Consider the following 27812-nt stretch of genomic DNA (forward strand, 5'->3'; position numbering starts at 1 on the left):
TGGGTGGCAGCAAACTCACAGAGAACTCTATGAAGGCCTCTGGCACGCTGTGAGAGTGCAAGGTGGTGGGGTGCTGCCTGCCCACCCCCAAGTGCCACACACCACCCCTCTATCACAGGCGCATCTTTGTACCTAACCATGTCATGGCCACGTTCCGCTTCTGGTACTTTGTATCTCAACTGAAGAAGATGAAGAAATCTTCAGAGGAAATCGTCTACTGTGGGCAGGTGTTCGAAAAACACCCCCTTCGGGTGAAGAGCTTTGGCATCTGGCTGAGCTATGACTCCCACAGTGGCACCTACAACATGTACTGGGGACGCAGGACCTGACCACCTGGGGTGCCATCACCCAGTGCTACCGAGACATGGGGGCCTGGCACCGTGCCCGCTCAATCCAGATCATGAAGGTGGAGGAGATTGCAGCCAGCAAGTGCCACCGAGCAGCAGTCAAGCAGTTCCATGACTCCAAGATTAAGTCACCAGCACCAGCCATGCTTCACTACCAAGAGGCTCAACACCTTCTAGACGCAGAGCCTCCCTGTCCCCTGGTCTGCCCAAGTAAACTCCTTGGAAACACCAGGGGAAGAAAGAGAGAGGGAGAGAGAGAGAGAGAGAGAAGAGGGGGGAGAGAGAGAGAGAGAGGGAGAGAGAGAAGAGAGAGAGGGGGAGGAGAAGAGAGGAGGGATAAGGGGGAGAGGGAGAGAGAGAAGAAGAGAGAGCGAGGAGAGAGCGAAGAACTCAGAAGAAGGAAAGGAAGACAGAAGGAATGGAAAGAAAGAAACTCCCCCCCCCCCCTCCGCTCCCCAAGAACAGAAAGAAAAAAGAAAGAAAGAAAGAAAGAAAGAGCATGGACATGGATACACACACAATGGTTTGCGTTCCAGGAATCTAAAGTTCCTTCGCAATCCCTGTCTCCACTTGTGATTGCATCAAGACCAACATAGATATAACAAGATAGTAAACTGAAAGTTTCACCTGAGGCATCATGATACAATAAACATGACATTTCAATTTGGTGTCAGAGAAAATGCAAAATTTCAAGGTAAGATCCAAAAATTTGTCACAGAACTCTAACCTCGTGCCTTCACCCACATTGAGGATATAAAATGGTCTGGCTTTTAGAGATTGAAGGAGAGACACTTTGTAGAGGAGATTTATTTGGGGGAAAGTATTGTGCTGTGAGCTTCATCCCTTCCAAGAGGGTGGCGAGAGGCCCTGCCCCTCATCTCGAGAGGTTTCATAAAGCTTGGTAGGTCTCCCTGTGGTTGGCAGGAGGAGGGGTGGGATACAGTGGGCCTGTGTGGTTAGATTAGCCTGGAAACTTAATCATCAAGGAGAGATGGGCGGGCTGGAAGGAGCTTTCTGCAGCTTTGGGACTAACCTACAAACTCCCAGACTGTGTCTGGGCAGGGACGCCTGTGTGTTTCCCTTGGATCAGATGTGAGCCAATCCTGCAAGAGAAAGTAGGTGTGTCACACTGGGCCTTGTCTGAAATCATCCTATGAGCTGTGAGAAGGGTGTTGTAATGAGAGTGACCGCCCTGGTCAAGAGAGCTGAGGGGAGGGTCCTAGTGATGGGGAGCCTCCTACGGACACAACCACACCCAAGAAAGACTATCCACCTTCCCTACTGCCGGTCAAAGAAGAGCCTCCCGGCCCCTCTCCTCTCTTCTCTGCCTGCTCCAACTCAAAGGGGGTTCTAAATCCGACTGGGGAGTTAGAGAAGGAGGAGCTGAGAAAGAAAGAAGAAATCCCTTCACCTACCGCAGGCTTCCTGCCCGCAGTAGCCCCGGGTTATGGAGTTTGAGTTACTGCATGGGCCTGGGCATTCTGATTTCTGGGTTGCGACTGTGATGACTTAGATGACTGCGAGAATTTTTATTATCTAAGAGGGAACAGAAAAGTCATGGAACTGCATGCGTTTTCATCCAAGGAAAAGGGGAGATCTTTCCTCCACAAAAACATTGAAAAAGACAATGGAAATGAAAATACCATTGCTTTATGCTTCTATCTCAGGGGTCTTGATGGTTCAAAGTCCACATCACTCCTTCTGCCACGGAATCCACTGTGCTCCAGAGCCAAGCAGGACTTCCTCCCCACCCACCACGGAACCCAGTCTCAGTCCTTATACAGAGCTATAGGCGGCTGAAGAAAATATTCAAAGGAGGCAATAAGCCATCCAGTCCTAAAGCGTAGCCTTCCAATTCCTGAACTCCAGTCCAAGACCCAGGAGGCCTGGTGACTCAGCTGTTCTCGGCCTTCCCAAGAGATACCTGTTGCCAGAAGAAGGGCTGGGCAGAGACCCCCTCGGTGGGTGTTAACCCTTTGAAGACTGGATCGTGCAGAGGTAGGAGAGGAACCTAGCAAGGAGGCTGGGTTAGGACCCTCAGGAAAGGTGGGGACACCAACCATTTACCAACTAGACAGAGGTGTTTCCTATTTTGACACACAATATGGCCAGACCTGCGCATCTTAGAGGAACCGCAGCTCAGAATGGAAATAGTCTTAGACTATGACCCTAAAGATCATTTTTTAAAATATATTTTTATTGATTTCAGAGAGGAAGGGAGAGAGAGATATAGAAACATCAGTGATGAGAGAGAATCATTGATCAGCTGTCTCCTGCACACCCCGAACTGGGGATTGAGCCCACAACCTGGGCATGTGCCCCAACCGGGAATTGAACCTTGACCTCCTCCTAGTTCATTGATTGACACTCAACCACCAAGCCACATCAGCCAGGTCTTAACGATCATTTTGATTCTGTTTGCCCAACGTTCCTGATCATCTGAAATGCCTGATGTGCTGTTTACAAATCTAGCTCTCTGGGCCTCATTGCTAGAGGTGCTGGACGCCTGTATTCTTGCATCTGCCCTAGAGCCTCTATGATCTGATATGTTCAGAAGGCAGTAATCCAACCCAGTGTTTCCCGAGCATCTCCAGTGACAAGGAACAAACTCCTAGGCCCATCCCACCTCTTCTGAGTCAGAACTTCCAGGGAAGCTGTGTCACTCAGGGAGTGTGGGGTGTACCCCTCATTCTGCAATAACAGACCCAGTTAGTGGTGGAGGTGGGACCAGAACCAAGATCTCCTATCTTCCCTGGGACACGAGTTTGTCCTGCCACAAGCTTTTTTTCTATCTCTATTGATCCTCATAACAGGGCAGGATTCGGTGCAGGCAAAGTGACCTATCCAGGATCCAACAACTCAAATTCAGTTCTAAAGCAGGTCCTCCCGCCCCCAAATGCAGGCCTCACTTCCTCTTCCCCACACCACCTCTGCTGCAGGAGGTCCATCAATTCAAAGACGCCTGCAAGAAGCAAATCTATTTCCCCTCAGTTATTGACTGTAAAGGAAACACAAGCCTAGGTCAAACAGTACCCTTGGGCAAACTCCTGCACAGTTCTTTAGTCAGCTGATTGCTTCCCCCAGCCTTCTAGAACAATCTTAACAAGTTCTATTTATAGTTGACCCAGAGAGCACCACTTCTCTCCTTCTTCAGGCTCCTGAGGCCCCTATCATTAGGCTGTCACGGCTCTGATACTCTGAGTGTGGGCAGAGTGGGGATTTAAAAACTTTTTGCTGGTTACCCAAAAGCCTTGATAACATCTCGCCATCTTTTATTGGCTGTGCTAAGACGAAACCACTTCCTCTCTCTCCTGAACAGCTTGCATATTTAAAAGCTAATTGCCCAAACCTCAGTTCTGTCCAATTAATTGCCTCTTCAGCTGACATCCTCCTCCCCTGGCCTATCGTGGGAATATGAAGGAACGTAAAGCCAGGGAACCTCACAGTATGGGTTCCACCACATGGTGGCTTCTGAGGGCCACCTCCTTGGGCTCAGCCTCTGCCCACACCTTTTCCCTTCCACCCGGGAGGCTTCAGTCCTTCCGGTGTGTCCGGGACTGGTTCTGTGGTCAGTAGTCATGCTTGAAAGCCATCCAGAAATAGTGACTGTGATGCCCTTAACAGCCATATTTTCATAGTCTTTGCTAAGCATGGTGTCTTCCATAAATGATTCATGGGGGGACTCTAAGTGCATTTTATTTTCTAATAACCATCTCTCTCTGCCAGTCCATTAGAGACGAACTAAGATACGGAAGAGTGGTGAGCCCTTATGAAAGATGACCCGCCGTGTGCCCAAAATGACCACGATGACCTTAGCAACATTAATCCCAGGCCCAGTGTTGCTGAACATGTCACTCACATCCTCAGGTCACTGGAACTATGGTTCAGTGTATTTTTCTATCTGTATTAAGCAACATGTATATATAGTTTAATCATGAGCGTGAGCATGCAGATGCAATCACCACATCTGGATCCTAGAGTTAAAAGATGGCTGGAACTACCCAAAGGTCTTCTCATCCATCCCCCCACCCCCTGCATCTCCAAAGACATTAGCTCAATTGTTCAAGACAGATGCATATGCAACCTCTTGATTTAAAAAAAAAAAAAAAAAAAAAAAAAAAAAAAAAAAGTGTTAACCCCAGGAAAGAGATGTGAAACCTTTCTCTGTAATCTATTTTGGTGTTTAGCAGCTCTCATGAAGGTCCTCACACGGTGGTGATGAATTTCCTCCTCCTTTTTTTTTTTTTTTTTTTTTTTTTTTTTTTTTTTTTTAATGTAGACGGAGAACAGCCCACCAAGTGAATAAGGTTGATTTGCCATGAGTAAATTATGAGATGGTGCCGGTGCTTACACTTCTATTTTCCATCAAGGCATCTGTTTGTTTAATTGATGGCCTCTGCCTTCTTTAAAGGTCACTCTGATATTTAGCAGGGTGTTGGGAGAGGCTGGGAAGTGATCAATTATACCTGCCTTTCCTCTTCTCCATCATCACTGCGACCACACAAATGCAAATGCAAACCCTTCCAGTCTAGGCTCCACCCATTCTGCGTGCTGCTCAGGTTGCTTAGGTTTGTGGAAAGCCATCAGTGACGGCTTTCAAATTTAATGATCTCTCAAACGTAATGATCTCTCCTGAGTTCTGATATGGCTTGGACTCTCTAAAACATTCCTATGAGGAGCAGTGGACTCCTTGGGGACCTGCTCAGGACCCAAAATCTTCTCCCCGAGTTGGGCTATGGGCCTCAGACAACCACGTGTCCCCCATCTCCTGGCCTGGGCTGATTGGACCACAGGTGGTCACCTGACTCAAGCCAAATGAATAGCTGTTCTCCCCCAGGAGTGTGGAATCAGACCCCTGACAGACATTTGACTCTCTCTCTGGGTCACTTTCACTGGACATGGTGTTGTAAGATACTCATGTCTTCACCACTGAGTACACAGAGGAGCAGAGAAAAATCAGTCTTGGGAAAGAGTGGGATTAAAACAGTTGCCCAGAAAGGAGCTGAAAGAAGAGATGGAGGGGCCAGACAGCTCTCCACACTGTCCTTTTCCTCCCCTTCTGAACCTACCCATCACCACTCATATGTTTTTGAGATACCCTTGTGTCCTCCTAACATGTCCCTGTTGCAATTGAGTGGCCTTGAGTGAGTGTCTGTTATGTACAGCCAAAGAACCTTAATGCATGGGGAGTTCACAAATATTTGCAGGCTGTTGGAGCTGGAAGGGACCTTCAGCCCCTTTCCTTGTCCAATGCCCATCGGGGGCATTGTAGGGCAAAGAGGTTAGGTGGCTCATCCCAGGCAACACTGAACTGGTGGCAGAGCCAGCACAGAACCTAGAACCTCCTGCCTGTCCTGGTTGAACTCTGCCCACTGCCCCTGGCTATCTCCAAATCTGTTCTTCAGCTCTAATTCCTAGGGTTTGGGAAGCTAACATGACTGGCAAGGGTGGAGGTGGGAACTGGGAAAGGTCTCAGGGTCTTGGAAGGAGTTCAAAGGAAATTTCACATTGTGAGACCAAAAAACCTAATGTTGATGCAGGATTTGGGACTCTTCCAACAGCACCTGGGTCTGCCTGGATGATGCTGGGAAAGAGAGGAGCCAGAGTTCATTTGCATATATGCAAACAAGGCCTTCACAGCTGTCCAGATGCCACCTCTGCTCAGAGCACTCAGCTCAGCGGCCAGGGCCAGCTTTCATCTGTCTACTCAGCCTTGGAAGAAAGAGAGAGACGGGCTTGCCGGAGCTTCCCCCCAGGCTGACAAGGACACAGAATCATCCCCACACCCCTGGGCTGGAGGAGCAAAAAGGTGAAACCTCCAGAGTCTAAAATAGGCAGGCTCCTGCCTCCCTGCCTCTCACCCCCACCCTAGGCAGGAGCTGAAGGCATGACTCACAATGCAGGATTCTAGCCATGGCTGCGGGAGAGCTGCCACCCCTGGGGCTCCTACATCGCCTTTTCCCTGGCCTCACACACCACACAGGCAACTCCTCCTCAGCAAGGCTTCTCCCTCCCTTCCTGATCCCAGGAAGCAAGAAGAGACCAGACGATTGGCCAGGGGGTTGGGAGGCCTGACCTGAGGCCTAGCTCAGCTCTGGATTCCCTATCACTAAGTCCCAGCCTTGGTTTCCTCTCTATAAATTCAGGGGTTGAGGGCAGGGAGCTTAGAACACGTGTTTATCGCCAAGGAACTCCTTCCCCAGTAAATTTTTCGTGGGCCGCCCATCAGTGGCGGCTGTGCCCTCTGGTTGCCCTGGAGGGAGAGGGGCCTTTCAGCCGCTCCCTTACCTGCTCACCGGGGGGAGTCCCTGAGGCCCATCAGAGCACCTTTAGAAAACCACTGGGCTCGCTGGCCCATAAGGTCCTTTCCTGCTGCCAGAACCTGTGATTTCGAAGCCAGTAATGGCCACCTGACAAGATAGGAAGGGAGAGATGGTGGGGCTGAGGGAGGGCTAAAAAGAATGTTAACAGCAAGCCCCAAGCCCAGCCCCCAGGCCCTGTGTTAACACATGTACAGCCTTCAAGTTATATGCATGGAACTGCCCTCAAGAAAACGTTGGTGGAGACTCCCCCGGCCTCCCTCCACCTCTGTCCCAGCCCCAAGGCCAAGGGTGGACTTCCTGAACCACGAAGGAGGGCGTGCCGACCTTATACACCCCCAGGCTCACTCTCTACCATCTGCTCGCTCGCTCTCCCCCCCCCTCTCTCTTTTGCTCCCTCTCTCAACTTGGTACTGCTTTCTATCTCTCTCCTTCCCCTCCCCTCCCTGCTCTGCCCACCCCCATTGACCCAGTCCAGCCCAGTCCTTTCCTGGGAAAGTACTTGAACAATACCTGGAGAGGGGGATCAGGTAACCTGGTGGGGAGGGGCGGAGGGGCGTGGCCCCTAGAAACACACAGATGGTTAATCCCTGGGCAATTCTGGGCTTTCCTTTCTCTCCCTCCCGCGCTCTCCTCTGCTTCCACGCCTGGGCCAGCTCCCAGCGCCCCTGCTCCCCTGACAGACATCCTTTTCTCCCCCTTCGCCCAGGACGGCAGTTAACTAGTTGTGGGGCCCAGTGAGTCCCTCTGACTCTAGGGCTCCGTGTCCTCGCCTGGAACATGGAGGGGTTACGTTGACAAGGGGTGTTTAAGCTTTGGGGTTGTCACAGGCCCTTTGAGAACATGAGGCAAGCCAGGAAGGCAGGCACACCAGTGTTACAGACATGTCAGAAGCTCATCCATGGACTCGAGAAAGGCCACCCAGGGTCCTGACTGCCCTCACATTTTGAGTCTAGGACCCTAGGTCCAGGTCCTCCACACCACGCTAGCTGCGCCTGCTCCTGAGGCTCCAGAGGAGTCCCGGGGTCACCACCCTCCCCCCGCCCCCCCCCCCCCCCCCCCGCCCCCAGTCATCCTAGCGTCCCAACCTCTCTCGCCTCCTCCCCACTGGCAAGGGCTCGGCTCTCAGCTGGGCTACCCTCACTTGTCTTTTGCCCTCTCCCCACACCCACCCGGCTGCTCAGCTGCAGGACAGCAGTGAGGAGGAAGGAAGGAGAGGAAAGGAGGAGGAGGAGTGGGTCCCTCAGTCGACAGGTAAAGAGCAGCCTCTGGCCCCTCTTCTGAACCCCAAACCCTGGTTTGAGGACTGTGGTCTGCAGGTTCCCACAACACCTGGGCTTGGTCCAGCAAGTCTGGCCTGTGATCACCAGGAGGCTCGGTCACACGGCCCTGCTCCGAAAGCCCCTCACCTCTCCTCAAGCCCGCCTGCTCGGCGCAGTTCACACCCCCTTACTCAGGACCCATTAGCAGCCCCCAACTCTGTTGCCTCACTGAAGGCTTTCCTGGTGAGACCCCAGACCCAGGTTCCTGCCTCACCTCCTGGGACTCCTGTCCACCCTGGCCAGCCTGGACTACCAGTCACATTTTCTTGTCTCTACATACACACTTGGAAAAATCTCTCTCTCTTTCACCTCCTCCCATTATCTGATGTCCAAGTTAGTGCGTCACCTCCTCTCTGAAGCCTTCCTAGCTTTCTCTCCAGTTGGAAGTCTCCCCTTGAACTCTTGCGGCACATTATCGGACAGCTCTTGCAGCCCTTGCCACATTCCCCTCATTTCCAAGAGTAAACTGGGCGATATTAGACCATCCAACTATTCAGTGGGTACCTATTGTGTGCCAGGTACAGAGCCAAGATCTTTAAGTTGTCTCTTTTAATCTTCCTACAAAGGTAAGATATAAGGTAGATGTCATTATCTCCTTTAAGAGACAAACAAGAGGCAAAGTCACATCGTTCTGACTCCCAAGCCGCGTACTTCCTTCAGCCCTATTGTGCCACCTTGGTTTCGTAAGGAAACTGAGGTCTTCAGGGCAGGATCTTATCACCTTTTCTCTTAGAATCAAGTTATTGTCACATCTGTCCTTAAGTGGTGGGAGAGAGAGCAGCAGAGAAGAGACAGAGAGACCACATGTGCCAGGCACTATACGCGTGGGATCGTCTTCCATCTTCACAGCAGCTCTACCAAGAGGGTGTCATTAGTCCCATTTTACAGAGGAGGCAACTGAGGCTCCTGGAGCCACGTACCCTGCTCAGCGACAGTCACTGTGAGTGGCAGCGCCAGCTTTCACTCCGAACATTCTCAGGCCCAAGGCCCCCTCCACCACAGTCAGTGTGTGCCAGGGCAGGGATGAGCCTTCCTGGTGCCCCCTCCCCGCCTCCAGCCAGCAAATGGGTCCCCAAGTCTTAGAGCCCAATGACTTGCATGGAAATGCACTTTCTCATGGACTTTCATTGTGTAATTGGATCTGCATTCTCAGGAGTAATCATTTTGGCCTCAAGACATAATTAAAAGCATACAGGAGTGCAGTGTATATTTTTAAAATGGCACAACTCGAGGAAAGCTAATGATTTTATGACACAGGAGAAGCACAGCTAAAAGGTCACCCACGCGCTGCCTTCCATCCCCCCTCCAAAGGTGGATCTGGCTGGAGGAAGAGGGACCTTGATTCTTACCGAGTCCGGGAAAGTCCAAGGGTAACTGTGAGCCAGATGGAAGCCCTGCACCTGCAGGTGCTCTTCATCAGCGGCTTAAGCCTGTGGGGGTCTGATTAGGGACTCATCTAATCATGTATTTTTTCAGGATCCCTTGTGAGCTTTAAAGAGAAAGCTGGTCTTTTTGCCCCAGAGAAGCATGGAGACACGTTTCATAATTTATTATTTCTTTAAGGGCAAAGTGGATTTCCTTTAAGAGGAACACAGGGCGGCCCACTTAATATCGATCCTTAATAATGCAGCGGGACTTGAAGGATTCGGGTTTTAATGGTCCGTGTAACCCAGGAAAGAGAGATGGGTCAAGGCCCAGCCACCCTGTCCTTCCCACCCAACAGAGCCACCTGCCTCTCCCACCCCCTCTGCCCCAGAGCCCAGGGCTCGCAGCCAGAGATCTGCTGCTGATTTCGCCAGGGCTTTGCCCCAGAGGGACAAAGACCAATGCCTGTGCTCCACCCCCACCCCCCTTTATTCTCTCTGATTTGCTGTTCACTCACTCACTCATATCCCCCTTCCATCCACCCAGCCAGCCGTTGAACATGCACCAAGGCAAGTGGGATTCCAGTGACCTGTGCCCTCAAACAGGTCAGTCTGATGGGAAGGCCAGCGAGAACGCTGACAGACGGGGCAGGGTGCCAGGTGCTGTAACAGAAGAATGTACCATCCTGGTGGTAGGAGGGGTGCTCCCTGGCCAACTCGGAAAAGGCTCCCCGAGGAGAGAGGGCTGAGCTGAAGCTTCATCATGCTTGTGGGTGGAGAGGCTGTGGGTGCCCGCCCGTGGGAGCATGGAGGACTGTGGCGTTCTAGATAGGACACGCTCCAGCCCATTGGCCAAAGGCAGTGGAGGGTTGGAGAAGCTGTGAGTAGTTGTGGAAAATGAGGATCATAAGAAACCAGCTGGAAAGGATCCAGACTAAGGTTTAAAGAGCTGAGAATAGCTTAGCAGTGGTTCTCAACCTTCTGGCCCTTTAAATACAGTTCCTCATGTTGTGGTGACCCCCAACCATAAAATTATTTTCGTTGCTGCTTCATAACTGTAATGTTGCTACTGTTATGAATCGTCATGTAAATATCTGATATGCAGGATGGTCTTAGGCGACCCCTGTGAAAGGGTCGTTCGACCCCCAAAGGGGTCGGGACCCACAGGTTGAGAACCACTGGCTTAGAGGGAGGGGAGACGGAGTAAAGATTACAAGGACCTAATCCCACACGTCAAACCAGGTGGCAGGAGAGCTGCTGGGAGACCCCGGCTCTCCTCTCACGGGCTAAAGGTTCTGAGCGCCTCTGTACCCGCTCTCAGCTTCAGAAGAAGGCCCTCTGTGACGTCAGGATGGAACCAGCGCCCTGGGGAAGAGTTTGCCCTAGATCCGGGGTGCAGCCCAGGTCCCAGTGCCCAAGACACGTGTCCCAGGCCAGCCCCGTGTCCCTGGAATAAAGGGGGGGCTTTTGCTCACATCGCTTTCTCCAGTTGGAAAGCCCACTCTGACCCCAATCACTGCCATCCAAGTCCTACACATCCCTCAAGGCCCTGCTCCCGGGCCCCTCTGAGCATGTGCTCCTGCGTGCCTGCATCCGGGACCACACACTGTCACTCCATCCTGAACTAAGGTCGCCCGGGTACCTGCTGGTGCCATTGCTTCCCTTGGGAGGTTCTGAGGCTGAGCCTGGGCTCCAGGTGTCCTCCCGTCGGCAGCCCACAGCAGAGGGTCAGGTTGTGCTCATCCGGAGGGCTTCCATGACCCTCTGACACAGAGGGGAGTGGGAGGGGCGATGGCCAAGGGTCTGGACCCCTGTTGGGCCCTCCTCAGCCCCCTACCCCCCAATCCCAGAGGCCTCCGGAATTGTGTTTTCCCTCTGTTTGGGGCTGAGCCTGTGTTTAGTCCCTAGAGGGACCGGCATTATTTTCCTCCAGGTTTCCAGGGGGTTGAAGAGCGGTTCGTATTTCTCTGTTTGGCAAATAGCCTGTCCCCTGCCGCCCCTCCCAGGAATCAGGAATCCCAGAAATTAAAGCCAGAGGGACTCAGGTTTCTTTCCGATGAGGGGCCGAGGCAGCAGATGCCAGTCGAGCCTGGGAAATCCAGCCAGGAGGTGGGGGGTGTGGGTGAGGGCACCAGAACTTGGCTTTTCTCTTCGGGGGTGGGAAGTAAAGGAAGGAACAGTCCTGGACAAAAAGCCCAGGACTCAGAGGGCAGGCTCGGGCCCCCCACCCAGGTGAGAACCCTTTCTTTCACAGCGGAGTTGGGGCTGAGTTCTGGCAGCCATTCCCCTCCCTCCTGTAGGCACGTTTCTCTGAGTGGGAGGGAGAGGGAGCAGCCCCCCAGCCGCCCCAGCTCCTTCTGTGCGGGAGAAGAGAGGGGGCAGGAAGGAGTGAGGCCCAGCTGGGAAAGGCAGGTCCCCGCCCAGATGCCAGCAGACAGGGAGTGGGAGCGGGAGGAGGGGTGGAAATGAACCAGGCTTCTGAGCACAGAGGCCTGGCAATGGCAGGTGGGCGCTGGCGAGGAGCGGAGCTGACACCTGAACCTTGCGTGCCTCCCCCTGGAGGACACTTTAATGAGGCTCACAGCTGTAACAGTACAGGACTGAGCATTAACAATGCTAATTACCTAAAGTTTAGCCGGAACATTCTCAGCCCGCCAGCCTGGGGAGTACACTGTTGTTCTGGTCCCGATAAAGCACAGCCTGAGGCTGTGATGGAGGCGACAGCAGAGCACCTTGGTAGGCGGAGGGCGTGGGGGAGGGAGGGCCGTGAGCACCAAAGGCTGCAGGGATCCCAAGAGAGGAGGAGGTAGTGAAACCTCCTGGTCAAGACCTGAAGGCTCCTCCCCTCTGCTTAAGAGAAAATGGGGTGGGGGGTGGGGGGCAGCCCTAGCAGCTGGGTGCCTGTCAGGCTCCTTTGGAGAAACCTGGGAGCAGGAACCAGGTCCATTGGTACCTGGCGAGGGTCAAGGGCCCAGGGCCCCTGGTGGCCTCGCATCATCACACTGCCTTCCACAACCTCCGGGACCACGTAGCCCCAGACATGGTTTAAAGTTGCTGTGTCTGTGCTTTCTTAAGCACTAGCAGCAGCACTATATGAAAGAAAATCAGAGCTGTTCTGATCCATGATCTGAGTTGAAGGTTGGGGTTCAGGAACCTTCCTTCCACCCTTGTCCCCCCAGGCCTCTGGGCACCCCCCAAAGTGCCTCCATCAGCCGAGGCCTCTGCAGAATCTACTCAGGAAACCAGTGTTGTCCAACAACCTACACGTCTGGCATTAAACCATCCGTTCCAAGGGGCTGGGTGGAGAAGGGCTTTCTCAGACGCCCCAGGGCCTCTGACACAGGTGAGCTTGGGTGCGGGTGGGGGAGCATAAGGACAGCCCTGGGCGTATGCATGAAAATCCACCTGGTCTGGGGGCTCCTTGCCCAAACCTGCCTGCATCTCAGGCTGGCTTTATAGAAACCTGTGCTAAAATGTCTAAAATGTATCTAACATGTCCCCAATGAGCCACCTGGGTAACACAAGGCCCAGCCCTCTTACTCCCCTCCCAGGGTCCTGTCTGCCACCGCCACCCCCTAGACCAGTGATGGCGAACCTATGACACGCGTGTCAGAGGTGACACACGAACTCATTTTTTTGGTTGATTTTTCTTTATTAAATGGCATTTAAATATATAAAACAAATATCAAAAATATAAGTCTTTGTTTTACTATGGTTGCGAATATCAAAAAATTTCTATATGTGACACAGCACCAGAGTTAAGTTAGGGTTTTTCAAAATACTGACACGCCGAGTTCAAAAGGTTCGCCATCACTGCCCTAGACCCTAACGAGTGTTATCCCAGTGGTCCCTTCCTCTTAGGTCCCCCCGACACACACACACACACACACACACTCTCCCCCCCCCCCCCCAAGGAAAAAACAAAGGAAATCCATTCTGCTCTGAGTTTGCCTGAAGATAATTTGGGCCCCTCCCCTGTCCCTGCGACTCCTGGGAGCACGTCAGCTCCTGGTCTGTGTCAGATAACGTTCCCAGGCCCAGCCTCCCTTGTGCATCTCTTGCCTCCCCCAAGGCCCTCGCAGCATCCCAGCCAGGGATGCAACTCTGGGGTCCCTGGGGTCAAAGCAGAGACGTCACCGCCCTCCATGCAGAGGAAAGGCCTGCGCGTGGGTGTTGCTGCAGCCTCTTCCTGCCTGGACTCTGTCAGGAGCCTGAGCCCCCCCATTGCTGCAATGAGCCGCTCAGCATTGCCAGCCAGGCGCCCCGCTGGCCTTTCTGCTCAGGCCCCTGCGTGGGGACCTCACTCCCTCTGCGGCCCGTGTCCGCAGCAACCATCAGTGTCTCCTCTGCTAGAAACAGCCCTACATTGTGCTTCGCAAAGGAGAGGCTACTGAGGACCAGGGGAGCGCCTACTGGAAGAGGGGCCGACGTGGCCTGGTATTTCCCCGCGGCCATGTCCACCTATGTCTTCCTGGGAGGCACAGGTAGATCCCAGCTGAGAGCACTGACTGACCGCGCCCAGAAGTCCCTGCGCTGCATCCACCTGCCCAGATTCCCTCGCTGGCCAGCCCTCCTCATGCGGTGCTGTTACCTGCCTGACCTGTGCGCCCCCTGGGGGCGGGGCCTTGTCTCCTCCGCTGCAGTCCCAGTGCCTGGCATAGAGGACAAGCTTTATTTACTTGCTGAACTGAAACTTGGGTTTGGAAGACTGGCTCCCAGCTTGCAGCCTTGGGCAACCAATTCCTGCGTGGCCGTGGCCGGGGAGTCCTGCTCCCAGCGGCTGTTCCCTTAAGGTGGTTGCTAAGCAGGCTGGGGACTCTCAGGGCAGATGTGTCTTCTGCAAAGACCTCCGCTTCTCTCCCAGGGCACCAGCTCTCTGCCTTTTATGGAGGTGGTTTCTGATGAGGGAAGGAGCAATGACTCAGCTGCCCTCTAGATGGGTCCTGAGCTGAGGTCTCTCCCCCACCACGACCCCTGACCCCCGCCTCAGCTGTGAGTCACCTTTGAATCATTGGCCTCCCCTCCCCCAGAAGTTGCAGGGGTTCTCTTCCAAATGCCCTGCCTCTTCCCAGAGGGGTGTCCTCAGAGGAAGCTCTTGGCTGGCCTGCCCCCGGTTCCATGAAAGCTGCCCTGACGGCGGCTTCCCAGGAGCTCGATGTGGTTGTCAGGGTCAGAATTCTAGTGCCAGGAGCAACTGAGACCTGGAACGCGTTGCTCCTGGAGTCTTCTTACAAACACAAAAGCACCAGCGTTTCTCTGGAGCCTGACACACATGCATGCATGTGCTCACACACGCACACACATGTGCACTCACACATGTAGTCTCACTGCACCCTCCAACATGAAAAGGCTCTATTTCCACAGGATCTATACATTTGTAATTGATTTGTAAAGACAGGCGAAGGGGGGTGGGGCAATAACCAAAAGTTCCCATGAGTTTTAAAGCCTTTTATTTGTTTACACATTCTCTAAATTGCAGACAAAAAAGATTCACTACATAGGTCACCAACACTGCTAACCAACCACAGAACAAGATACTAACCACAGCAAGGACGGGGCGGGCCTGTGACTTAGTCTTTGTGAGCCTGCAGGGTCTCCACAGAGGGCTGGGATGTCCAGGGTTCAACAGATAAAGGCTGCCCGGTGCCTCCCTCAAGTTGGCTCCAGGTCTTGGCCTCTCCGGGCCTCACTCCCAGAACCAGGTCAGGGTCAGGGTCTGTGGCCAAGGCAGGGGGAGCGGGAGGGATCCGGTTCTGGGGCTGCCCGTCCAGGAGCCCTCTGCATGAAGCCATTGACGCTGCCTCCGGGCAAGTCCTTGTCACTGAGTCCAAATCCAGACGTGGGCAGCTTCCAGCCTGGAGATCTTCCTGGAGACTCACATAAAGCAGCTCCCTGCGAAGTCACAAACCTGCACATCCTCTCAGGACCATGGGAGATGCAACATGGCCTCCCCTCCAGGATGGAAACACCGAGAACGCGATGCACCCCGTAGGCTGAGCAGAAACACACAGCACTTTGCACATCAGGAGCCACAGGGTGGGAATAGGACACACAGGAGAAGGAGCATCCCCGGAAGACAGGAGAGTGCACACACGACACACTGAGACCACGGTCACACACACGTCGGTCACGGCACACGTCAGTTAGCGGGGTGGGGGGCAGGGACGCTTGTCTGTTGCTGTGGTTAATTTTTACAGAAGCCGGTGGAGACATCTTCAGACCGTTACACAGCTTCCCAAGTCTGCACCCTCCCCTCTAACCTCATGAAAGCTGTGCCTGCCTCAGTCCTCGACCCTGTCTGAAGTCCCCCAGCATTCAGGGCCAAAACGCTGAGCTGTCCAGCCAGCAGGAAGTCCAATGAGGAGGGAGTTCAGGGAGTATGAAGGGAAGACCCTCGGTAGCAGGCATTTCTATAGCGGCGGGGGGGTGGGGGGCGGAGGGGATCAACGCTCTTGGCCATTCTTTTATGACTGTTTCAGAAAGAGCTGGAGCATGGGGTGAAAGAGACAAGAAAGAAGTGTGGGGGGTGGGGATGTACTGGGGAAATGGCTCCCCTCTTTTGTACCCACACCTAGAAGAAGCAACCCCAAGTCTGCCTCACCTACAGGCCTCGAGATGTACACAGAGACATGGCGATCAGAGGCCACTGCGATGTTTCAGGACTGAAAAGCAATGCGAAGGTTGGGTCAGGATGGGGTTCATTGCTCCAGCCCCTGTGGGATCCAGAGCATCGCCCTGCCCGTAGCCTGTGCCCTGCCGAGTGTTTCAGCCGGTACCAGCCTGCTCAGCAACCTCTCACGGCAGGCAAGAAAAGTACATTTTCCTTGGGGGGGGGGGGGGGAGGTAGAGTGGTGGGCAACTAGGGTAGACACCCCTCCCTTTAACGCCGTGAGGACAGATGCCACGTCAGCCAGGACGCTGCCGCCCCACCCGCCTCTCCCGCCACCTGCTCCCACGGCTCTGCTCTCAGATCTCCATCTCATGCTCTCCCGCACACAGGACCTAGCGGCGGCTCTTTGCTTCTAACTTAGGCCTCTTCAGCTACGCGGTGGCAATGTGCAGGGGGGATATTTCTCTTTTGTGCCACTGTTTCCTCTCACCACCACTCCACCGGTGGCAGGAGGGGAGGGGGGGGCAGGAGCAGGAGCGCGAAGGCAGGATAGGAAGGAGAACCAAGGTCTTGGGTGGGATATAAACACAACAAGGCAAAGTCAACACAAACCACAACCCAATTCTACCCAGAAAATCTGTGTCCCTTTACTATAAAGCAGAATCAAGACCTTCCCCCAAGTCCCCAACTGTCCCCCAAGGCCTTCCCCAAAGCAGCAGAAGGAAGGGGAGAGGTGAGAGTCCTTGTGGCCAGCGGCTTTCCAAGCACAAGGCTCTCTATACAACCGTGGGGCTGCGCAGGAGTGAAAGCTAGGGAACCCCCACCCCCAGAGGGACCTCAGAGGGAAATGCGTCTTGCCGGGCAGCTCCTGGTGGTGGGCAGGTCCTCCCTCTCATCCTGGAGCAACACACAGGGTTCGCTTTAGTTCACTAAGTGGGGGTGGGGGGTCCACTCCTGTTTACACCATCAGTAACAATGACATTGATAGAAATAATAGCCGCAGAGAGGCAAGCAAACGGGGTGCAGTGCATGTAACTATAGCCTGGGGAGGTTACTAAGGGAAACTAGGTCCCAGGGGCTCAGGGTCCTCCCCACTTCCTACGGGGACCACTTACCCCCCTCGCTCCCCACCCCAGCGGGGCTCATTTGCCAGGCTGGGTCAGTGCTGCTGGCCGGACGGCCACTCTGCTCACTGCCTGGGCTTGAGGTCATTCTCTGTAACCATCTCTCTGTCAAAGGGGGTCTGGCTGCCCACCAGTCCTGCCCCGCCTTCCTCTGACCTGCCCTGGGAAACGTCACCATCAGCACAAACACTTCCTCCTCCTGGGGGACGGGGGGGGGGGGGGGGGGACCCTTAAGGGGCCCTCCTTCGAGCACTGGAGCAAAGGAAGGGAGGGTGTTGGGAACAAAGAGCCCGGGACCAACGGGCATTCCTGTGCCCTTTGACCCCCTTACACCTCACAGCCTCATGGGACCCTGGGGAGCTACTTCAGGTCTCAGCCATCTGAGGGGACACAGCCAGGCTCTCAGCCCAGAAAAAGCCTTCCCTGGGAACCTACCCACTTCCAATCCCCCCCGCCCCCAGGGAGCATGCCTTCTGGGAAACCAGCTGGTGAAGACCAGGCAGGCCCGACCCCACCCTCCCCCTTCCTTGGAGGTCCTTCCTGAGGGGCTCTCTTCCCAGCAGCCTGGGCGGGAAGCAGGGAGAGGTGCCACCAGCAAGCCTTCCTGGGAGCCGCTGCTGATGCTCAAACGGTTCCCACTCGGCCCGTCTGGGGCTCTCCATCCGCCCAGTCAGGCACCTGAGCAGCGGGCACCGGCATCTTCCTCTGCCCCCCTCCCTCGCACCTCGCTCAGAAGCTACCTTAGCTGTCCCCCCACCGAGGGACTCCAGCCAATTTAGGAAGGACCCCGATTCCCAGGGTCAAAGACCCTCCTCAGGCTGACCCCAAGGCCCAAACTAACCCATCTGTTCTGCACCTTCTACACCCAGGGCCAGCGGCTGTGTCCCCTGGTGGAGAATCATAAAAATGTTCTATGTCCCCGGACGGGGAAGGGAGCCCCCAGGCTGACCACCGATCCAGGAGACCCAAGGAGACAGCAGGGCTGAGGGCTGGGTGGGAGACTTGCAGGCCTGAGGCAGGTAAAGCATCCCTCACTTTCCACCATCCTCCCCAGTCCTCACCTGGAATCCAGATGAAACGGGGCTGACGGGAACACCAAAAGCATCCCTCAGGGTGGGAGTAAGATCCCAAACAGGGGCGCACACAAGAAGGAACGCCATTCGCTTTGCAAAGTGGTGGAGGGCAGGACTGGCCAGGTTCCCCCTTCACATCCCCGCTGCTGGCCTCCGGGGCCTGGCCTCTGGTAGCAGTGCCTGGGGGCCCTCCACTCGCTATGCTACCCCATGTAGCCCAGCCTTTGCTGCCATCTCTCCCCCCACCAGCCCCGCCTCCCCAGCCAGACCAGGAGGGACCTCAGCAGCTTATGTCGGAAAGTCAGGACACCTTCCCTGTGGGAGTGGGATAATCCACAGGGGTGCAGCCAGGAGACCTCTGTACCTCCCACCTCCAGCCAGCTGAGGGCACTGCTCCTGCCCTATTTGCCCTCGGAAGCCCCCCAACCAACAGGGAGATGAGGCCAGGGGACCTCTGCCTTGGTGTCCAGAACTGGGCAAAGGTTTGGGCTTTTTTAAAAAATCAGGCTGTCTAGGATGGCGGGCCTAAGGGGGGCGGGGGTGGGGGAAGTGGGGTGATGGAGTGTAACAATTCTTCCTTTCCATCCCAGCCCTCCAGCTGTTTAGCTCCAGGACTTCTTCCTAAATGGAAATCGGGTTTCAGCCCTCCTGGGGTGCCCCTTCCCCCATCCCCCTCCAGGGGTGTGACCCTACCACAGTGAGGATGCACAGCTGCGGAAGGGGAGGCATGGCCTGGTGGGCATCTTCCCTGGGGTTGAGCAAGGCTCTGGCCCAGTCATCATTGCCCTTGGGCTGTGATACACAGAGACGCTCTGAGGAGGGGCCTGTAATGGGCAGCAGGGAGGGCTGGGGGGTCAAGGAACGAAAGAGGAAGGGAGGCTGACAATCAGCTTGTGGGCAGGGAAGGTGGTCCTCGGGGCTCCCCACCCCACACACGGACCCTCTTCGCTGAGCCCCGAGGCCTGAGGTGGCCAGTAATCTTTCTTCAACAACTCAGAAGAGCACAGGTCTGTCCCCTAAACCTGCCCCCCTCATTTCCTTCCTTAATATCTGAACGTTTTAAGGGGAGGGGCAAAAGGAATGGCGCTGTTTGAAGCACGAAGACTAATATGCACCATGAGTGTATCATGATCATCACTATGAAACCCTAACTCTCCCCCATCCCCCCTAAATAAAGCCTCTTATCTTCCCCAGCTCAGAAGGAATCTGGCCTCCCCCCCCACCCACCCACTTCCTAGCTGGTTCAGTCACAGGGAGCGGAGCCTGGGGGAGAAGTACCTCTGCAGGCCTGCCTGGCTGCCTGCCTGGGCTTCCTACCTGCCCCAGGGCGATGACAGGAGCAGGGGAGCCTTGGGACCTGCGGCTCCTGCCTGAGGCGCCTGCAATGAGTCTGTGGGGAGTTGAGAAGAAAAGCTAGAATGTAAGTTTCCTAGCAGGAGCCTTGTCTGTTTCCTCCATTCGCTGCAGGCCCAAAAAGCAGTGTTTCAAAAATACCTACAGGAAACAGAGGGTTTCAACTTCCGGCTTAGATTCTGCAGCCTCACCTCCTCCCTGGTTGGCTGGAGCCACATCGGAGAGAAACAAAGGTACCCTGGCTGTCCCAAAGATCGGAGCTGGGAGTCGACAGTGTGGCCTCCGTCCACAATGACCAGAGCTACTGTGGTGTGGGGACCTTCGTGCCAGCATCACCAGCATCACCCTGACCCCAGTAACAGCCCTGCTGGAGAGGCCGCATCTCCCGCCTTCCAGATGTGCAGAAAGAGGCTCAAAGAGGTCAAGACCTTTCCCCAATGTCCCCCCGCCACAAAGTAGGGGAGCTAAGCTGTCAACCCAAAAGTTAGGTGAATGTTCCGCTGAACTGAATCTCAGTCCTCTCCAGAAGTTAGCTCCGCCTAGGGGGCACTGATCTTGCAGAAGGGAGTATCTCGAGTAATGTCATCCTGAAGTCCCCAACCCCAGGGTAAACCCCCCACCTCCCACCACACACCCACGCACAGTCAGGGTTTCCTTTGTCACAGCTTTGGCCTAGTAGCCCTGACCACAGGCAGCACAGCCCTTAGAACATAAGCCTCCTTTGGTCAAATGGAGATTCTAAGAAGGTGTCTAACCTTGGCTAACTCACACTAGGAAAGGGGCGTAGAAATTATTTGGAGTCCCTCCCTAACTCCAAATGACCTCCTCTCGGTGGTCATTTACATAACATCACGCTCTTTAGGTCTCCCAGAGTCGCTGTGGACTAGGCAAGGCAAGTATTATTATCTCCAAACTCAGGTTCAGAGATGTTGAGTGACTTGCCCAAGGTCACACAGCAAGTCCTTGCCAGAGGCAAAATTAAAACCCTAATTATCTATGCGCACCCTATGATTCTGGCTCATTCTCTGGGGTTCAAAGAAAGACCAATAGGAAGTTTACCATCACCTTCCTTTTTCAATACAGAAGGTGACAAATGTGACTGTGTCTGCTTGAGTACCCTGAAAGTGCCCTCCTGCTGCTGGCTTTGCCAACCCCTTTCCAAATGGGGAAACTGGTCTCCAAAGAGGAAGGGGCTGGGCCCATCCTGCAGGGAGGGGAACCGGGAAGGGATCTGGGCCCTCCTAATGTCCATTCCAGAGCCCTGAGCACCCCATCATTATGGCAGATACAGCACCCTCCTTGTCTGCAAGACTCACCCCCACCCTCACAGCTTCTGTGGGTGGCAGGCGTGGCTGGGGGTAGGACAGGACCTCCCAATTGTCTGTGATAAAGTGGGAATGGATTTGCACACCCTCCAAAGAGGACCCGGCAGGTAGTAGGGCCACAGCTTTTGTTTCAAATTTGCTTTTTCAACTTTTAAGCCACTGTGGCATTTGGGAACAATTTTGGTAACTTTTTCCCTAAAATTAAGTTGAAGTGATTTTCAAAACCAATCATCGGCCTTGGAGGACACCCCACTTTGGGCTGGGGGTTGCGGGGACGGGGGGTGGGGGGGGGGCATAGAGAGCCGGAGCAGTCAGGAGAAGAGTTGTAACCCTCGAATGAACAAATGATGTGACAACACAGCAGCTTCCCAAAACAGGCTCACCTGCCCGCAGGGAGAAGGAACCATCTCCTGAGCAAGATGGAATCCCACCTGGACAGGGCCCTTTAAATGAGATCATTGCACATGCAAGTAACTCCCTCCGAGGCCCCTGCAGGAGAGCGACCCCCATCTCTAGCCCCAGGTGCAAAGAGCTGAGGGAGACCAACAGGGCTTGGCTCCACGCCAGGCTGCCTGGGTCCACCGGCCAAGAGCATTGCCAAGTCGCAGGGTGAACTCTGCAGCAGGCGGAAGTGGCCCATCTCGCCCGTCTGCAGGTCTCCAGGGGCTTCTTCAGGGCTGAAGGGCTAAAAATAACTTGGCCTTTGTTGTAAGCAGCGGACCACAGAGACGGAGCTGACTTCAGGGGAGCCGAGCATGCGCGAGGGTCCCGCTCAGCGAGACCTGCCCTTTGGGCAAATGATTTTCCCAGAAACCTGTCAGTTGTGCGCTGCTGCTGTTGCCACTGCCTGTGAGATTCAAAGACAGCCCAAGCTGCTCCAGCCTACAGGGTGGCCTTCCAACACAGACTTCTCAAAATCTGAGCCTCTTTCTTCTTGATCCATTAAAAAAAAAAAGTCCAGTCGGTACGGAGAGCTTAGGAGAGAAAAGCGGCCGTTGAGCTGAGGCTCTGCAAGGCCGCCACCTTGGTCATGAATAATCCCATCACCCCAGTTATTGTCTAGGTAACGACAATCTCTCCCCAATCCTAAAACTTCCAGAGTCAGGTCTCAGGACACAAGGGCAGACACACTCTTGGTGGAAGGAAAAATTACTTGGGAAAGGGAATTCATAGTGTCACATCAATACTGAAAGGTTTCTCAAAGGGGCAGTCCTTTTTACCTTTTTACCAACATTTAGATTTTCGACTGTGTAGGCTTCTTCACTTGCCTTCCTGGTTCTTGAGCCACCACCACCCTCACCCCCCTAGGAAAGCTCCAGACCAGGTGGGTTGGGAGGCAGAGTCTAACATCTTTCTCTGCCAGCGGCTGTGGCTTATCTCACCTCAAGGATGCCCCAGTTCGGCGGGTGAAGGAACCGCATAGCAGAGCCGCTCCTGATGGTAACAAATACTTCTTGGCTGTTGCAGGCCTCACAACTGTCTTCAGAATGTCTCTTCCCACCCCCCAGGGCCTCCACCTCCCTCCCCAGCCCCATGCACAGACCACCCTGGCTGTGATGCCACTGGACATCTGCCCGGTCCAGAAGGCAGCTCTTCCTCTTCAAGCAGACCAGGAACAAGGAGGGACTTTCACTATCAAGACGGCCTCCAGGCTCTGGGTCTAGAAGTTTCCAGAGAGGCTTCCTCACAGCCCTTTGTTCTTCCACTGACTTCAGGGGGAAGAGCCTAAGCTGGAGGCAGGAGGCTGGGAGAAGATTTCTTAGAAGACAATAGGTAGAAACAGCACACACACGAGTAACAGATGGTGGGAACCAGTGAGAGGGCCGCAGTGCTGGGCTGTTCTCCAAAAGTGCAAGATCCTTCTGGTTGAAAAAAGGCGGGCGGGCTGGAGTGTGGAGACCGGTGTGTGGGAGCTACGTAGACAGCTCGCCCTCTTGGTTCCGCGTGTCACGCCCTCTGGTTACTGGCTTTCCTCACAGTTGGTCTGTCTGGATACACGGGAGGAGGGGCTCAATCGGCTCTGAACTGGGCTCTGGTTCAACCTCTCCAGCAGCAAGTCACCTGCGGTGACCCGGGGCCCTAGGCTTGGCAGCCGAAGGCTGAGGCTTTCTCTTTGAGCAGTTCCCAGCACAAGTGGCAGCTCCAGCTTCCTACAAGAAACAAGACGGCATGACCAGCGGCACCTCTCCCAGCCCTCTAGCCCCACCCTGGGCCCTCACTTCTTCTAAGCCCTGTTTTCACAATTCAGAGAGCGAATCCCAGTGCTGAAAACGGGCTGGAGTCTGCAGCTCAGGAGAGCAAGTGCTGCTCAGAAAACCACAAGTGCTCAGGGAGGACCAGCTGAACTGTTGGAAAGACCCTCCCTCCTTGGTCCTGCCTCGTAACCAGCATCCCCAGGCCTGGCCAGCTCCCCTGGATGCTTCACCTCCCACCCTCTCAGCCACGTCTGGGAAACATCTCTCCAGGCCTCAAGTTGAAATTTCAGGTGGTCGAACTGTGCCTCAGTTTCTTCATCTGTCAAATGGTAGTGGTGGTACCTAACTCGTAGGGTTGTGACGATTAAATGAGACAAGATATGTAAAGCCCTTAGCACAAGGCCTGAACTCTAGAGGCCTCAATAAGTGGGAGTGGTAGCTGCTGTTGTGATTGTCGACCTCATCCCCATTACCTTCTGGGGGCTCAGCCACAGGGGGGTTTAAACAGTACATGTGGTAGCCACGGTCACAGTCATCACAGAAGAGTAGCTGGTCCTGGTGGAATACAGAGTAGGTGATGAGAAGGAGAATGAGACTGAATTATTTAAGGCCAATGTCTTCCCTACTCTACCAGCCTTCTATTTTTTTTTTTAAATTGAATGCCAGCTGAAACTGGCTTTCTTTCTTCTTCTTTTATTTATTTATTTTTTAATCCTCACCCAAGGACATGCTTTTATTGATTTTTATAAAGAGAGGAAGGAAGAGGGAGAGAGAGAAAAACATCAATGGGTGAGTGAAATATTGATCAGTTGCTTCCCACATACACCCCAACTGGGGATCAAACCTGAACAGGAATTGAACCCTTGACCCTTGGTGTATAGGACAATGCTCCAACCAACTGAGCCACATCGGCCAGGGCTCCACCAGCCTTATCTCCACGGATCAACCTCCCTGGACGCCCCTTTCCAGAACCCAGTTAGAGTCTTCATTGTCCCCTGAGCATGCTTTGCCCACACCTGGAATTTCCCCTTCTACCTCCCCAACTATGCAAATCCTACCCTTAGTTTCGGATTCTGCTCAAATCATACCTCCTCCAAGAAGCCTTTCTTGACTACCACCTTACATTTAAGCTAAAAGGGATTCGTTATTCTTTTGAACTCCCACAGCCGATAACTCTGCCTCTGTAAGGGCAAAAAACTAAATCTATGCATTTCTATATTCCCATGAGGATTGCCCAGTTCACAGAATATACTTTAGACGTCTGAAAATTGTACTTCAATTCCTCTGAACCTCACTCTTTCTATCTGTGAAATACGCAACAACTATACTTGGTGGTAATATCCATGACACCTCAGAACCATTTTAGTGTTTCATATGTGAATCTGGAGAAATGAAGCCATTTTTCAGCTCCCAAAACCTCCTCAGGAGCTGGAGGCTGGAGCCCAGGTGAGAACAGGGCCCTCCCGCTGTGGCTCATTTCCAAGGACACAGTATGCCCCTGGCCTCCTGCAGGTCCTTCTTCCTGGAGGCTCTCCCAGTCCCTGACCCCTTCTCTTCTGGACCATTCCTTGCCCACTCTTCAAGTTTTCAACCCCTTCTTCCCCCAGAGGCTTTACTAGTCTATCCCTACTTGCAACCCCATAGTTCTTTCCCGTATGACATTGAATTGCCTCTCCCCTTACATTACAAAGCCCGGTGTGTGGTAGACATCTAACTATTCTGTTAAATAGTTCATTTGGAACATGCCTCTTGTCCACTCCTCTGTGGACTGTGAGGCCCTTGGAGCAGAACCTTGAATTACTCATCTCTGCGTCTCCTTCAGAACTTCCTTGCACATAGCAGCTCCTCTGTAAAGGTTTGGGATCTGGTCACCACGCTCCAGCCCTGTTCTATTCAGTGATCTTTGGACCCACTGTGATAGCTTATAAGATGTTTGTAAAATTATGTTTTATATCAAATCTCACCAGTGCAGAGATCCTGGAAAAAGTAGATATAGAAGTTGGAAACCCCGGTGAGCAAACAATGAAGAGAGAGAGGTCATGAAAGGCCTTTTGAATCATGCCAAGACTTTTCAGTGGGGCAATGGGAGGCTTTTGAAGAGTCGGCAACAGTGGAGTGACATGGTCAGACTTGCAATTTAGAAAGATCTCACTAGCTACTGTACAAAAATAGTTACCCAGGTGGAGAGACATTGCTTCTAGAAACCAGAGACCAGTTAAAAGACTGCTGTAGCCATCCAGGTGGGAGATGACGGTGGCCTGAACTAGGGCTGTTGTCATGGGGGAAAGCAAAGGGCCCTTGCTCCCATCCAAGAGTCACCGACTAGATGTGGAGAATGACAGGGAAGAAATCGAGAATATCTCCTGGGTTATGGCGTGGACAGCAAGTCAAATACTATAGCTACCCACTGAGACATGGACAGAGGAACAGATCTATGGAAGGAGAGAGCAACCTCAGCTATAGATACTGGTATGTTCTACAGATTATGCGGGAGGGATGCCCTCGAGGCATGCGGAGGTCAGAAAAGGGGCCTGAGTGTGAGAGATGGATTTGGGAGTCATTTGTGATTAAACAGCAATGATGGTCCTGGGAGAGGAAGCCTAGAGTGTGTGAGAGAAGAAGTCCTTGAATTTGTGCTCATGGAAAGGTGTGCATGAACTCCTTGAAATTATATGCACAATTCTGTATACAGATAGAAATATTGGATGTGAGGGCGATCTGGCTGCGACATCTGTCACCCCATTGATCGCCAGGGTTGATTCGGCTGATCTGGCTGGCTAGGCGGGTGTCCCCCTCCTCCCTCACCGATCCATGTGCGTCCCTCCCGAAGCTGCGCGCTCGGTCGAAGAGGACGACCTTCCCCCCCGAGGAGAGGACCGGTCTTCGGTCAAGGGTATACGAGTAGCTGCGCTCCCCTGCTAGAACCTCCAAACAAGCTCTCAGATAGAAATAAATGTACATTTTTCTGAGGAAAGAGTAGCTTTCATTGAAAAGCTACTTCTGAAAAATCAAGGACTCATCTAAGGTTCTGAGACAAAGGCCAAGAATAGACTTTTGGAAAGAAAAAAAAGAGACTAAGAAGCAGTCAGAGAAGTAGAATGAAAACAGGACAGGGTGGTTTACTCCAAAAGAGTTACACCATGGTTGTCAGAGCAGAAGTAAGCTATATGACCATATAATACAGGGGTAATGTGAGGAGAGAGAAGTTAGGATGAAGACAGAAAATAGGGAGAGACTCATCAGAAACAGTATTACCAGTGTCCTGATAACCCTACTACAGTGCCAACATGAGAAATACAAGAAGGTTGAATGCCCAGATTGAACTCTCCTAAAGGGAAAGCAGGCATCTGTGGGTTTAAATGATTTTTGCATGGGTTGATCACTATCTAACACCATAATCTCTTCTTTCCCATCTGCTTTTCAGAATAATTGCCTGTCAAAACCACCAAGAAATCCCAGCTCATGCTAACCCCCATGAGAAACACAGTTTAAGGACCTTTTACTCCCAAGTATCCAAGAAGCAGGATCCACCTATGGCTACAGTTCCAGAGAATGGGAATCCCACTCTGGGGTGTGCAGTACAAATCCCTGACTATGTGAGAGGAACCCTATTGCCCAAGCAGCCTCACCCCTTGATTCTTCCCCTAAGGCTCTGCCAAGTCAACATCAATAAAAACACCTCAGCATGAACACTCTATGTAAAGCCAAGGATTAGAATCAACTGTAGGCAGAAAATAAGATTATATTTATGTATTGCTTTGTAGTAATCTCCAGAATTTTCAATAAAAAAGCAAGGTGAAGAAAATATGTACATTGGTTGCCATTTTCTAAGATGCATCCATGTTTTTATGGACTCATTTGCACATACATATGCTTACACTAAAACAAAATGGGAAGATAAAACATGACTTTTTAAATGGTTACCTATAAGCAAAGTGAGAGGACAGTGTAAAAGAGATAGGGATAGAAGCTAGATTTCTTTGACTATACTATTTATTTTATAAATTTGATTTTGGAGCCAGTAAATATTTTACAAAGTCATAAAGCAAAATTCACATTTTAATTATCCCTAAAAACAAAAGAAGAATGAAACAAAGCCATCTAATTATGTATTAGTTGATGACATAGCCAAATAGAAAGAAACTATTCCAAGTGACTTTAAAATAAGTTGATTGATTGTACATCCTTAGTCAAATACATATTAGGACAAAAATAAGTGCAAATGTGTGTGTGTGTGTGTGTGTGTGTATTTCTTTTTAGAAATCATATTGTTGTTGATAATAGTGGAATTGATAGAGACTTTTGTGTGTGGATTAAATGGGTGGTATTTTGAAGAAACAATTTTGACATAGTTGAAAGAAAATATAGATGTAAGATCAATGATGTTAAATAAAAACTCTATAGTTAGTCCTGTGCATGGATTGGAAGTATCAATGTTACTTTATAGTGCTTTTTATCTTTAAAACAAACAAAACATATTTTCTAGCTCTGTCCATTGAAAATGCCCCAAACTATGAATAATACAGTAAAAATCAGCACCCCTAGCATTCATGTTATGTTCTCTAAAGATCATTGCCCACTTAAAAACACACACACATAAATCCTTGGAGAAATGGCTGATTTCAGGTCTGGAGCTTAAAATTAATAAGTACTTTTATATATTGGAAAACAAGGACACTCTCAAACTATTAGAGTCATAAAGACTCAGGGTGCCTGAGTACAAAACCTCAGGATCCTCCCTAATTACATTCCCATTGGCCAAAGATGGGACAATTTTAA

General features: G+C 52.6%; 1 protein-coding gene and 1 pseudogene across 1 annotated transcript in view; one reads left to right on the forward strand and one right to left on the reverse strand.

Moving 5' to 3' along the window:
- The first annotated feature begins 29 nt into the window (after positions 1-29).
- Positions 30-10697, forward strand: LOC118679504 (annotated as a pseudogene).
- An 11717-nt stretch (positions 10698-22414) lies between these two features.
- DPF3 (double PHD fingers 3) overlaps positions 22415-27812 on the reverse strand; it is a 266506-nt gene continuing 261108 nt past the window's right edge. Inside the window, exons 10-11 of the mRNA XM_036311929.1 lie at positions 23507-23588; positions 22415-22988 (exon numbers count right to left, since the gene is read on the reverse strand). Of these exons, the coding sequence (XP_036167822.1) occupies positions 22918-22988; positions 23507-23588 (153 nt within the window). The 3' untranslated portion in view covers positions 22415-22917. The remainder of the gene's footprint in view (positions 22989-23506; positions 23589-27812) is intronic.

This window comes from Myotis myotis, unplaced genomic scaffold, assembly GCF_014108235.1.
Source record: "Myotis myotis isolate mMyoMyo1 unplaced genomic scaffold, mMyoMyo1.p scaffold_m19_p_1, whole genome shotgun sequence".
NCBI lineage: Eukaryota > Metazoa > Chordata > Mammalia > Chiroptera > Vespertilionidae > Myotis > Myotis myotis.